General features: G+C 54.7%; 1 protein-coding gene across 1 annotated transcript; it reads right to left on the bottom strand.

Moving 5' to 3' along the window:
- Positions 1 to 252: 252 nt before the first annotated feature.
- Positions 253 to 1,916, bottom strand: LOC135460803 (uncharacterized). Its single transcript, XM_064737736.1, has 4 exons — positions 1,891 to 1,916; positions 1,191 to 1,534; positions 858 to 914; positions 253 to 577 (listed from the first exon to the last, which is right to left on the bottom strand). The coding sequence occupies exons 1-4, from the start codon at positions 1,914 to 1,916 to the stop codon at positions 378 to 380; spliced, it is 627 nt and encodes a 208-aa protein (XP_064593806.1). The 3' UTR covers positions 253 to 377.
- Between the last annotated feature and the right edge of the window lie 11,180 nt (positions 1,917 to 13,096).

Genomic DNA, 13,096 nt, shown 5'->3' with positions numbered 1-13,096 from the left:
CTTCCTGCCTGGCACAGGGCTTGTGGCCATCTCCAGGTTCCACTCTAGCAGGGATCCCCGCAGCTCCGGCCCCTGCCCAGCCGCTCTATCACCAGCACAAAGGCTTCAGCAGAACCACCAAAGGCCAAGGGGCTTCTGGCCATTTTCCCTGCAACACTGCACGCCTGGGCAGCTTGCTGAGCCCAAGCACCCTTCTCCCCCTCTTCCCCTATGCCCTGCAGACCCTGAGCAGCAAAAGAAAGCTCCTGGGAATCTGTGTATTATAACACACTATATTCATATACTAAAGAAACAAACAAAAAGAAGAAAAGAACAGTCTTAAAGAAATGGAAAATTCCCGCTGGCTCAGGTGGCTCCAGCAGACAGAGCCTCCGGCATCAATTCTCTGCAGAGCTCCAGCAGCGCAGCCAGCCGAGCCCCGACAGACGAGGCCGTGTCCTCCATGCCCTGTGGAGCTGGTCTTGCATCCTCTGGAAGACGGAATAACGCTCACTCTGCAGTGCCTGGAGGACATACAACGTTTCAAGTGCCAGATCTGACACGGCACTGCTGATGTCCTCTGTCAGGTGTTCAAGGGCTGAAAGAGAAAGGAACAGAGCCATGGTCAGATCCCGGATCTGCGGGGAGCCGAGGAGAGCCCCCTGCCAGGGCCATCCCAGCCGGCTCTAGCCATGGCCAGGAGGGAGCAGGGAACAACGGGAGCAGCCCGAAGCTGCTGGCCACGAATCGCCCAGGTGGCCCTGAGATCTCTGCCCACGCCGCCCCTGGTCCGCACAGGGAGCAGAGCCCTCTGCAGCCGGGGCAGGGCTTGCAGCTCCCCCGGCAGCCCCCGCTGCCAGCCCGCTGCCCTCACTCACCGTTGCAGATGAGCCGGAGCTCTTCCTTCTTCCCCCTCAGGTGCTGCGCGGCCATCCCTGTGAACACAGAGCCTGTCACGGCGCCAGCGGCACAGCTCCCTGCCAGCGGCGCTGCCGGCGCTGTGGCCACACGGGCTGCTGGCCCGGCAGGGCTCAGCCCGGCCTTTGCCGCACGCAGCCGCCCCAGGGCAAGGCTGCCAGAGGGCGGCAGCAGCAATGCCCGGGCCAGGCGGGGCTCCACGGCGCCGGGCCCGGCTGGCGCTGCCGGGGCAGCAGGCGGGACTGGGGGCGAGCTGCGGCGGGCCGGGCAGGGAGCCCAGGCTTGTGCCTCACCCATGAACCTGATGGCCGCCGCTCGCAGGGACTCCTGTGGGCTCTGCAGGTAGGACAGGGCCCGGCGCAGGTATTCGGCCGCTCTGCTCCTGTCCTCTGCCAGCTGGAGAGAGCGGCAGGAGGGACGGGTTGGCGCAGGCTCAGCCCCTGGACCGGGCGCTGCCTGCGCCCTGCCCCGGCCTCCCCTGCCCGCAGAGCCCTGAGGCGCTGCCAGCAGCCGCCGGCGCCGGGCTCCCGAGGGCAGGGGCAGAGGGCCGGCTGCTGCCAGGGGAGCCGCGGTGCCGGCCCGCAGCCCCGCCGGGCCGGGGCTCCATCGGGAGCCTGGAGAAGAGCCCGCGTGGCCTCTGGGTGCAGGGGCACAGCTGCCAGCCCCGCACACTGAGAACCGTGCTCAGGGGTCTTCTCCGGGCTGAGGATGGGGCTTGCAGGCCGTCCTTACCAGGCACTCGCTGAACTTCCACAGATTCTGGTTCTTCACCAGTCTTTCAAGATCCCTCCTCTTCAGGAACTCGGCCACACATAGCAGCGTTTCCTGAGAAGCCTGGAGAAGAGCAGAAAGGCAGAGATGGCCCCACAGCCCAGGGCGCAGGACCCGTGTCCCTGTGCCAAGGCCTGGAGGAGGCTGCAGCCCGGCAGGTGCCAGGGCAGGAGGCAGCCGAGCCTCCTGCCATGGGGACAGCAGCAGCCCACGAGTCCTCACCTGTGCCACAAGCCGATTCTCATCATGGCAGTGGAAGAAGAGGGGCAGCAGGCTCTCGCACAGGAGTGTCATCAGGGCCTTTTTTTCCTTTTCCCTTTCTGGAAGAGTCACCAGTGTTCGGAAGAGCAGTATGGAGAGCAGCTGCACCTGGCTATTGTTCTGTATGGAAGGAAGAAAAAAAGACCTCAGCATTGCGGCTGCACGGGGCTCAGCTTGGTGCAGGCCTGCAAATCCACAGGGCACCAAGTGTCCGGACGGCACCCAGTGGCCGTGGCTGGGAGCAGTGAGCCTTACGTGGTCAAAGAGTGGCAGGAGCGCCTCAAGCAGCTGCAGTGTGATGGGGCTGGGCATCAGCATGTCATTGTCCAAGATGATAAAGCTGAGTAGCATGACTGTCATGAAAACTATCTCTCCATCTGCATCCCACAGGAACTTCACAAGACTTTCAGTCAGGCTCCACATTTTTTCGGTCTGTGTGGAACACAAGTTTGAGAAATGCCATTGTGCTGCCACAGGGCCCAGAGGTCAAAGGCCTCTCCCGAAGCACTGGGGCATCTGAACTGGGAGGCAGGAGAGCTGGGAGCAGCTGTCCCAGCACTCAAAGCCCTGCCAAGCCCAAGCGACTGCATTCCCCAGCTCAGCCTCAGCCGCTGCCCCCTTCTCACCATTGAGGGCTCCTCAATGAGCTCGAGAAGGGCCCTGAGCGCCAGGCGACGCCTCTCCCTGCACTCGCTCTGCAGCTGCCTTGACAAAATTTGCAGGACTTTGTTAGCACCATGTTCACTCAAGTCCAGGAACTCGAGGACCTGAAAGCACAGGGCAGTGACAGGGACCCGGCCGGCAGGAGCCCGGAGCCACACAGGGCTGGGCCCAGGCAGCAGCACAGGGTGCGGGCACCGTGCCAGGCAGCTGCGGCTCCGAGAGGGCAGAGAGCTGGGAGGCAGCTCAGCCAGGCAGCGCTGGCCATCAGGCTCACCTCCACAAGGAACGCCAGGGCGGGCAGCTCCCAGCGTGGCTCCTGTGTGCTGAGCAGCCGGAGCAGGTAGCGAGCGATCCGGGAAACCAAGGGGATGGAGACACAGCACATCTCCCTGGCAGGAGGAAAAGGAACCAAGAGACTGTGGGCCAGGAGGACAAACCTCTGCCAGGAGTGACTCACAGAGGTCTAGTCTTTCCCCAGCATCCTGCAAGGGGCCCTGGGCTATTTGGGAGGCAGCTCCTGGCGGGCACCCTCCTCTCCCAGCCTTTTCCAGTCTGCTTGGCCATCCCTCGGTGACAAGGCCCTCTGGCCCACAACCTCGGGGACTGTGTGGAGCTCCCTGGGCACAGAGCACAACTGTCAGAGGCAGTGGGGAGAAGGGGGTCTCACCTGGCCAGCAGACCCACGGCATAGTGGTGGGTGTCAGCACACAGCAGCGTGTCCCAGCCACACCTGCGTTCCATTGCCACCACCACATCCTCGTGCTGCATTCTGCAGAGCAGGGACTTCAGGGTCCACACTGCAAACCTGCGTGCACAGCAAAGCCCAGGTCATGCTGGGAACACTGGCTCCTGGCCAGGGACATGGCAGAGACAGGAGGAGTTGGATGGAGCACCTGTTGGGGCTGGTGGCAAGGCCGTATTCCTCCTGGCATTCCTTCCAGAATGCATCAACCTCCTCTGGCATATCCAGAGTGCTCAAGAACACTTGGGAGAGCAGATGTACAAAGAAGCGAGGGAAATACACCGTCACCATATGTGGGACACAGGGCACCTGGAGGATCTTCCACATCACCACAGTTGCCTGCAAAGGACAAAGACCCCGAGACAGGGCTCAGTGCCGAGGTGTCCGTGTGGCAGGGCCCGAGCAGGGGAGGGAGAGGCTCAGAGACACGCAGGGGGAGCACGGGGCCTGGTGGGCCTGAAGCTGCCCCTGGGCCGGGTTTCAACCCAGTGCCTGAGGCAGGCAGATGAGGTGGGGGAAGGAGGATGGAGAGCTGCTGGAGAGGCAGCCTTGGGGCCAGCAAAGGCCAGTTACAGAAACTCACAGCCAGGACAAAGACACCCGTTTTGTCCCCATCGGATGTGCACGTGCTGTGCTCTGGCCAGCTCCCCAGCACATCCAGGAGTATCAGCAGCGCTGGCTCTGCAGTCCTGGGCGAGCACATGATGCTCTTCCACATGGTCAAAGCAGCTCTGTGGGGTTAGAGCTCTGTCTCAGGAGGGTCTCAGACACAGCACCGTGGCCTGGGCAGCAGTGGGGACCTGAGCTGGCTGCCTGCTCTGCCTGTGCCCATTGCCACTCACCAGCAGCACCCAGGCAGCCCAGCCCTGTGGGGACAGGCCCCTGAGGGGCAGAGAGGGAGCACGGCAGCAGGCTCGGGGGCTGACGTGCCAGGGCTGGCCAAGGGAGCAGCCAGAGGGCCCTGGAACTCTCTGTTGGTCAGACACCTGGGCCAGGCTGTACAGGCTGATGGGCTAGTGAGCCCTGAGCCCTCTGGGCAGGTGGGCCCCATACCTGTCACAGGATGGGGCCACACGCAGGAGCGTCAAGACCACGTCAGCGGGCTGTGCTTCGGTGAGATCCAGCAGGGTCCTGTTCAGCCTGTGCTCAGCAAACTGATTGGCCAGGAGCCACTGGTGGATGTACCTGACCAGGGCAGGAACCTGGAGAAGGCACGGGGAGACTTGGAAAGCTGCCAGAGGGAGGAATTTCCCCAGCGAAATGCTTCCATTCCCACCACACTGCCATGGCCTCAAAGGCTTCCAGTAACCAGCAGGTGTTGTCAAGCAATTCCTGGGAGGATCAAACTCTGGCCACAGACTGCTTACTTGCTTTGGATTGGTAAAGCCTTCCTCTACGAGCATATCCAGCAGGGCAGCACTGGTCTTGGTTTTGAAGATGTGCGAATATGCTCTGAGTCCAGTGCCCATGGGGCTGGCCTCTTCCTCCCGAATTCTCCTCATGAATTGGCAAACCAGCTGTAGGAGAAGGGCAAGAAGGCAGGGATGTTGCAGGGAATGCTCCAAGCGCGGTGCCAGCAGGCCCAGCCCAGGTGGGGATGGCTGCGGGTACCTGGGCTGTTCTGCGGAAGAGGCCACGGGTGGGGTCCTGCTCCTGTGTGCGCTGCAGGGCTGCACCTGGCAAAGAGCGAGCGCAGCCAGAGCTGAGGGGCTGCGGGAGAGGCCGGAGAACACAGCCCAGCCCTGCACTCCCCAGGCAGGGACAGCCCTGGGATGGCTCAGGGGATGGAGCACGGCCCCTGCGGGGTGTCTGCCCGGCCCCTCTTCTGTCCTGTCCATGGGCATGTCCCCAGGGAATGGGATGGGATGGGATGGTAGAGGATGCAATGAGATGCAATGGGATGGGATGCAAAGGTGCCAAGTTGGCTGCAGGCACCAACCCTGTGGTCCAGCTCTGGCACTCACCCTCCTGCTGCAGCTCAAGTGGCACCGCCTCTTTGGTTTGATGTGCTGGGGCAACTCCAGGGCCTTCTTCCTCCTCTTCCAGCCAGGCCAGCTTGGGTGCTTTCAGGGGTCTCTGCTCCATGTTAGTGATTGGATTTGTGGCTACTTGCAGGAGAGATGCCTTGGAAAAGTTCCAAGTCAGCAAGTCCTGCAGTGCTGCCTGGAAGGCACCTTCAAGACAGAAGACTCGGGAAGGCTACAGGACAGAAAGTCCTGCACTGTGGTCTCGAGGGCTCCTGCCACAAGGACAGGAGACTCCTGTCAAGGATTGTGGTCTGGCCTTGAGGGCACTGGTGTCAGGGATAGGAGATGCCTCTGGGGCACCAAGTCCTGTGGTCTGGCCTCAAGCTCAGCTGCAGGAATAACGCCTTGGAAAGGCTCCCGGTCAGACAGGAACGAGTGCGCTGTGCGGGGGCTCCTCCCAGCACCGCTCTGTCCCGTTCTGCCCCGTTGTGTGCTCCAAGCACTGTGGTGTGGTCTTGTCACCACCAGCTCCTATGTCACCACGTGTCACAAAGGGCCCTTGGACACCCGTTCCATGCCAGGGTGACCCTGCTGCACCATGTCACAAAGGGCCCCTGCACACACACCATCCCCTGCCCTGGGGCTGTCCCCAGCCAACCCAAAATGGCCCAGCTTGGAAGGAATCTCTCACCCCAAGTGTCTAAGACAGCCTGACAGGGTCTTTAGGAATGGCTCAGTCCATCAGCAAATGCTGCCCTGCTCTGCGGGCTCAGTGCAGCAGAAGGAGCCCCAGGGCTGCCGACGCAGCCACGCTGGGAAGGGCACAGAACCTTCCACAGAAGCTGGCACGGCCTCCTTGGGACACGGCCCAGCTGGTGAACATCCTAAACCCACGGGTGTGACACAGACAAGGAACGTGTGGGCCAGGGCACGAATGCTGCTCTGACCCTTTGGGGCCCGGGCAGCGCTGACATCAGCAGGTGTGGCAGAGTCCCTGCCCAAGCAGAGCTGCCACCCCCCGAGCCCTGGCAGCGCTGGTGCCCATCTCCTGCCCCAGAGACCTGTGCCCCCGGGGGCTTCTGTGCCACAGGGAGCCAAAGCCCACGTGCATTGGGGGCTGTGCTCCTTCCTGCAGGGGCTGTTGGCAGCAGCACCTGGAGCAACTGCTGGCAACACTTGGTCTCTGTCAGAAGCTCTTACTCCATGCTGAAATTATTTTCTCATTGAAGTCATTTCCTTCAGCACAAAAACACCTTAGTGGCAAAGGCACAGAAGGACCTGTCATTTAACACTCCTCAATTCAGGAAAGTTTTACTTCCCATTGGTCAACTCACATAGTTCCAAAAAGTTGCAAACTTCCCAAATTCATTGGGATGGTGAAGGTGAAGAGTTGGAATTTTGCTTCCCTTCTCAAAGCAGCAACTCATTTGCCTTAATGTCATCCACTGAGAGTCACTTTACAGAACATAACACTGCACAGAGGCAAGAAAAGGCCATTCTTTGGTTTGCAAATGGTCTTCTGTGAAGGGATGATAATATCCTAATTCTCTTAAGGAATAAAAGCTCTCAAGAAATGAAAGTCCACTCAGTGTTACAAAAATAGCCCAAACAAATGTGTAGATGGCAAAGGGGTTAATCCTCCCCCTGGTACAGATATCCAAGTGGCCAGCAAAGTACAGCTCTCCCCTCTTGTTCCCTTTAGAAGAATCAGGACCATGAACAGGAAAAATCACAGATATTCTTTCTGCCCTCCGTAACCAAAGCTGTGCCAAACCACAGATGCTGCCTTCAAACTGACTCAAATTCCAGCCTAGACCTCTCACCTTCCAGACAACTCCTCCTCCAACAGCCCACCAACACCAACCTCCCCAAACTCCCCCCACAGAAGCCCTCAACACCCCACCAGGACCCCCAGCTGTCTCTGTCCCTCCGCAGAGCTTTCTCCCCCTCCAGCAGTCACCCTAGTTCCCTGCACGTGCCATGGGATAGCACTCAGGAGGATCTGCTCCAAGGCCTTCCCCGGGGGCAGCTCAGGCTGCCAGGCCTGTGGTTCCTGGATCACCCTTCCCACCGAGCCTTCCTGGGCACGGCTGTTCCATTGGCACCTCTGCGCTCAGCTCGGACTGCTCCACTCAGCCAGGGCTGCTGGTAAAGGATCCAGAGCAGCCTGGCCAGCTCTTTCTCCAGCTCCCTCTTTACTCTCCAGGCAGGTAGAACATCCCACAGGAAAGCAACTGGTGCCACAGGGAGCAGGGGGCCTCAGGCACCTTTGGCAATGGAACAAGGCCTTTGTTTGACATAAGTGAGCACAAGCAATTCACATTAGTAAACAAGTGCTTAGCGCAGACAGACATAAGTACTTAGCACCAGTTAGTATAAGAAAAACCTGGCTGGCCTAACTTGACATGAGAGTGACTTGATAAAAAGCTTTAGACATAGTCTGCCAGAAGAACCAAGGGCAAGTAGGGAATCAGCCCAGTGTAGGGAAGCCCTGAGGAAGACTTTGTGCTGCTTTAGGGCATGGTGACTGCTCCTGGCCAGTGCCTGGATTTCAGCTTCAAGTCTAGGAATCTGACACAATGTATTTCTAACCCCCTGCCTATCTAATCACTTCAGCAGTGCAAAGATGGATGGTATTTTGATGCAATTCCTACATCAACCCACTGAAATTTATACAGGGTGGAGAAACATTTTAGTGGGGTGCAGACTCCTGCCCTCCAGCCAGGTCAATAAAAGGGCTTTTGACAGACAATGCATTTGTCTGCTGATTTCTTTGAATGAGGGAGACAGACCCCTCAGGACTGCTATATCCTGAGGGAACACCCTTGGCCTTGACCTGTAGGCACCTGCACAAGCTTAAAATCAGCTGCCTCAGCTTCCAGGACCTCTCTTGGCCAGCATCCTGACGTGGATGCAGGGCTGCTGCGAGGCAGGCACTGCTGGGACCCAGCGGGACAGGACCAGCTTTCTCATGTCCACGTAGCACCCCTGACACAGCCAGGGCCATCCCAAAACCAGACGAACGCTCACATGTCAGCAAAGGGGAGCAAGGAGCACTGGGCTCCTCTCAGGGTATCTCAGCTGGGCTCGCTCCACAACATGCCCCCATTTTAAGGCCTGCTGATGTCCAGCTGCCGGAAATGCCCACCTTGTTCTCTCCAAGATGCACAGGGAGAGTCAATGAGCAGGATTCCTCGGGAGGCAAACCTTCCAAGCCTTTTCTGAGGCCAGGGACACAGCAAGATCAGCCACAACAGATCTCCACGTTGCCTGGCCCACAGCCCAGCTCTGTGCTGGCCCTGGGCCACAGCAGCTTCCACCAAGCAGCAGGAAAATGCATATGTCAAGAGCTGAAACACATCAGACAGGTGTCGCTGAAGGACACGAGAGAACACAAGCACACCACCACTCAAGGTGTGTTGGAGATTTTTTCAGGGATGGCTTGGAAGGCAGCTGTGGGGGACAGGTTCTCACAGCCTGTTTCTGTGGACAGCAGAGGTTCTCAGGTTGTTTTTGATTACAAGTAAAGGTGACAAGCATGAAGGCCTTGAGAACCTTGCGTGTCAGAGTTCTCAGGCAGCTTTCTCATAACAAGTGGATGTTCTATCTTTGGCTATTTTGGGAAAGCAAAAATAATTTTGAGAACCCAAATCTTGGTATTGGAAACATAAGGAGGGGTTGGTATGTTATCTCTGACCTATTGTGAGCTCAGATTTTGCAATATGCATGAAGTGAATTAACACTGTTATAAAAGGTGCCTGATTGATGAATAAAGTGAAGTTGATGCTGATCAATGAAAGGTGGGTCTTCTCCCTCCGACTTCAATATATGGTGACCCTGGACGTTCTACTGTGGCGCCACGTGGAGTTGGAATTACTGGTCGGGTCTCCGTAGCAGCCGGGACAGCAGAAGCATGAAGAAAAAAAAAAGCGAAAGAAAAGACGCCGAGAGACGCCGTGCTCCGGACGACCGTAACAGATGGGCCTGGCCAAAACGTATGGCTGCGACCTTGAGAGAGCTGCAAAAGCGCGCGCTATCTAGAGGTAATGGAAAGGCAAGCCGCATATGATCTTTTATTTGCTTTTTTACAAAAGAGACAGGTGAAGGGGATAGAGTTACAGAAAGAATTACCGGGACTTTTAGCTTATGGGTATAAAAAGGGAATTTTCCTTAACCCCCACACAGTTTGCGAGTTGTCGGAGTGGCGTAAATTTGGTGATTTATTGTGGGACGCCACTTTAGATGGTGATAAAACTGCCAAGAAGTGGGGTAAATTATGGCGTGTCGTAAACCGCGAACTGCTAGCTGCGCAGAATGCTTTATTGCAGCCCTCGCCGCACCCCTTAACAAACCCAGCTGTGCAGAATACTTTGTTATCTGCTCTGCCGCAGCCTATACAGGGCACTTTTGAGCCTCCCAAACCTGCTGTATCGCAGCAGCCATGGCCAGAAACGCACGATCCGCTCCCGAAAATTAACCAGCCGGTCCCTGGGCCGGAGGGCGACCTGGCGCGGGCTAGCCCGAGGTGCTGTGCTTGCCAGGCTGTGAATAGTTGGGAGGGTGAGCTTATCGGCGCTGCTGCCCAGCTGGCTTGTCCTGTTACATCCGCGGCGCAGGGGGGAAGCAGCATGGAAGCTACAGATTTTAATTCGAAAGCTACTGTTAGTCAGTTTGAAGTGAGGGGTGAGTCAGCCGAACCAATGTTAGACTATATCTTTGAGGGCAATCTTCTCCTTCTGGAAAAGGATTGCCATGAGATAACTAAATCGATCCTGTCCCAGCCCCAGCAATTGTTATCTAATGCTCATTGGCGAAGGCTTGTACAGGAATACGTAGCACAATTAGGGTTAGCCGCTTTTGCACCTCTTCAAGTCCCAGTTGCATCGGCACCAGCAAATAGAAGAGGCCGCATGAAATGTTACCGATGCGGAGGCATGGGTCACAAGTGCCGGGAATGCCAGGCTGCAGGACTCTGGTGCCGGAGATGCCGTTCGGACATTTATAATACGAGCGCTTGCAGATGGAAATCGGGAGGCTTCCCCAGGAGTATGAACTACAGTGACCAGGCACCAACAGAATTCGTCACTGCAGCATCAGTACCCTCTCCTGTCTCCAACCCGACACCGTGGGAGCCGCCGTGGGGACAGCGGAGCCGCCGCGGGGGGAGTAACCCGCGTTGCCAGGGAGTAACCCGCGTTGCCATGGCTGCAGTGCGGACGGAGCGCGTGCAGTGAGTCAGCCTCGCGTCTCGCAAAACAAACAAGCTCAGCGTGGGGGGGGCCGCCCCGCTGTGATGCTGGTGGTGCGGGACTGGAGCGTTTTTTCCCAGCGCGAATGCTTCTTCCCTCCGCCTGCAGCCGGCGGGGCCTTTAGTTTAGACCTGGCAACCTTTAATAGACTGTACCTTAACAGACTGCTGGACGGTGCTCGGCGGCGGGGACAGCTCGAGAATCCATGTGAGCCCAGCCTTTCCAGCACACTAAGCAATTAAGACACCAGTGACGATAAATAAGCGACACCAAAGAGCATTTGTTTGGGATTTCGGATCCCCGTACTTTTAACGTGTAGCAGGCATTCTCTACCTAAAAAGCTTTGAGAAGGGTCAAAACCCCACAAACCAGTAAACCAGCTTCAGGAAGAAGAACCATATATTACTTGCTATTACTTATTTTGGCAAATGAATAGCAAGATTCATAGCATCAGGACACTTAGTTTAAGCAAAAAGTTGCTGGTACAACACTATGCTTTGACTTGAAAAATTATTTGCTTCATAATAACATAACCAGAAGATTATGAACTGATTACTTCAAGTTCCTTAGCTACTGCTTTGTTAAAATTGCTTTAGAAAAAGAAATTTTAACATGATTAAGATTACTGATGTATTCAGCAAGTGTAAAGCCATCAATGTTTAAAATGAACATAAAATATAACAAAAAAATTTCAAACATTTAAAAGAATGCTGCACATATTTCAACATACAGACTATACTTATAACACAATTAACTTTCTTTTTTGGACTGCTTCAGTATAAGGAAGTTGAAAATTATATATTCCACCTAGCATTTGATTTCTTTCAGGATTAAGAACTTTGAAACAACAAAGTGTTATAATGGTGGAAACAAAATACAGTTTATGCACATCAGAAGCCCAAATGGCTCAGTTGATGGAACATCAGACTCTGAAATTGTATTTTCAAAAATTTAAAAATGTTAAAAATGTGTTCAAAAGATTGTATAAGTAGGATGCAGTGAGTGTGGTTTTTTGTATTTTTTAGGCTTTGTTCAGATGTGATAAATGTAAAAGCAAGCACTGAATTTAAAATAATTTTTTCCACAGGTATATCTTGAATAAGCTCCTTAGGTTTAAGTGTATTCAAAGATAAAAATGCTGCAGCAAACACGTAAAGAAAGTTGTTTTGGTTTAGTATTTTAGAATCAGGCCTATAAGTAAGTTATAATAAATGCCATATTCTATTTCTATAGTGAGTTTTGTTTGTTACTAAGTGACTCGAGTTGAATTGTCTATTAAGTGCTGTTAAATGTTAAATGCAGTTTAATTTCTGTTAAGTTTAAGTTTTATTGAGTTCAAGTGAAGTTAGATTCTGTTATATTTAAGTTGTATTGAGTTTAGGTTATGTAGAATTTAAAATCAGCTGATTTTTGTTAAAATTAAGTTTAAGTGTTGTTAAGTTCTGTTAGGTTAAAATATTTGAAGTTTAGGTATTTTGGGTCTAAATGCTATTAAGTTTGGGTAATGTTGGATAGATTTGTGCTTTTGTGATAGGCGTTTATTTGATGAATTTTGTGCAAAATATTGTTGTGAACATTAGAGAAACTCTAGTTAAAAAAGACAATCAGAAGCATTTGTGAGTAAAGCTGTTCCTGTTTGAGAGTAGAAAGCAAACGACGCAGATAAAACCTGCGCACATGTTACTCCTTTAGCTTATTCTTGTGGGTTATATTAGCACACCTGAGTTTTGTTTAAGCCTTGTAGCACATAGGATTTTTTTTTGTATCTGTTGTATATCATATCCTATAATTAGTCATAGCCTTTTTGGTTTGTTTCCCTAGCTTAGATCCTGTGGTGGTTTGACCAGGAAGAAGTGGGAATTCTGGGAGGCTGTGGTCAAACCAATGGATGCTCAGAGTTTGATATTGGCACCTGGTATGACCAGTGCGGTTTGGACACACCTCCGAGAATACACAGGGGTTAAAAAGCAGAGCTTCGGCCCTGAGAGGCCTCTTGGGACATCGAGGCGAAGAGGTCGGATCTCCCTCCCCTGTCCAGCTGCTGCTGCTGGGCGGGGGAGGGGCAGCCATGCGGTAGGCCCGGGGCCTGGACAGAGATGGGGGGTGAGAAGGCCTTCGAGGATGGAAGGGTGGAGGAGCAGCCCCAAGAGACATCGAGCAGCCATTCCCCCCCCAGGAGGGAGAGAGAGAGAGCCGGCGTCTGAATGTGATAGCAGCCGGCCAAGGAGGAGAAAGGGGGGAGGGAGAAGGGTGCAGCCCGGCCAGCCGCAGCAGCAGCAGCGTGTGTGGGAGTGCCGGAGTGCTCCGGGACAGACAGAGACTGAAGTTTTAACCCCTTTCTTTCATGATTGGAGCCTTGCAAAAATGCTGATCCTCCTCGGAGCTGAATAAGAAGGGAGATAGGAGATAAGATGAGACAAGGACCTGGCCCGAAGAATGTGGAGATGACTGAGTGGGGAGAGATGATTGGAGTGGCCCTTTGGCTGGACTTTTCTTGTGTGGCCATGGACTCAGTTTGTTCCTGTGACACAGAGACTGCACTTGGG

This window comes from Zonotrichia leucophrys, unplaced genomic scaffold (assembly GCF_028769735.1).
Source record: "Zonotrichia leucophrys gambelii isolate GWCS_2022_RI unplaced genomic scaffold, RI_Zleu_2.0 Scaffold_101_159032, whole genome shotgun sequence".
Lineage (NCBI taxonomy): Eukaryota > Metazoa > Chordata > Aves > Passeriformes > Passerellidae > Zonotrichia > Zonotrichia leucophrys.
This window is presented reverse-complemented; position numbering and strand designations above follow the sequence as displayed.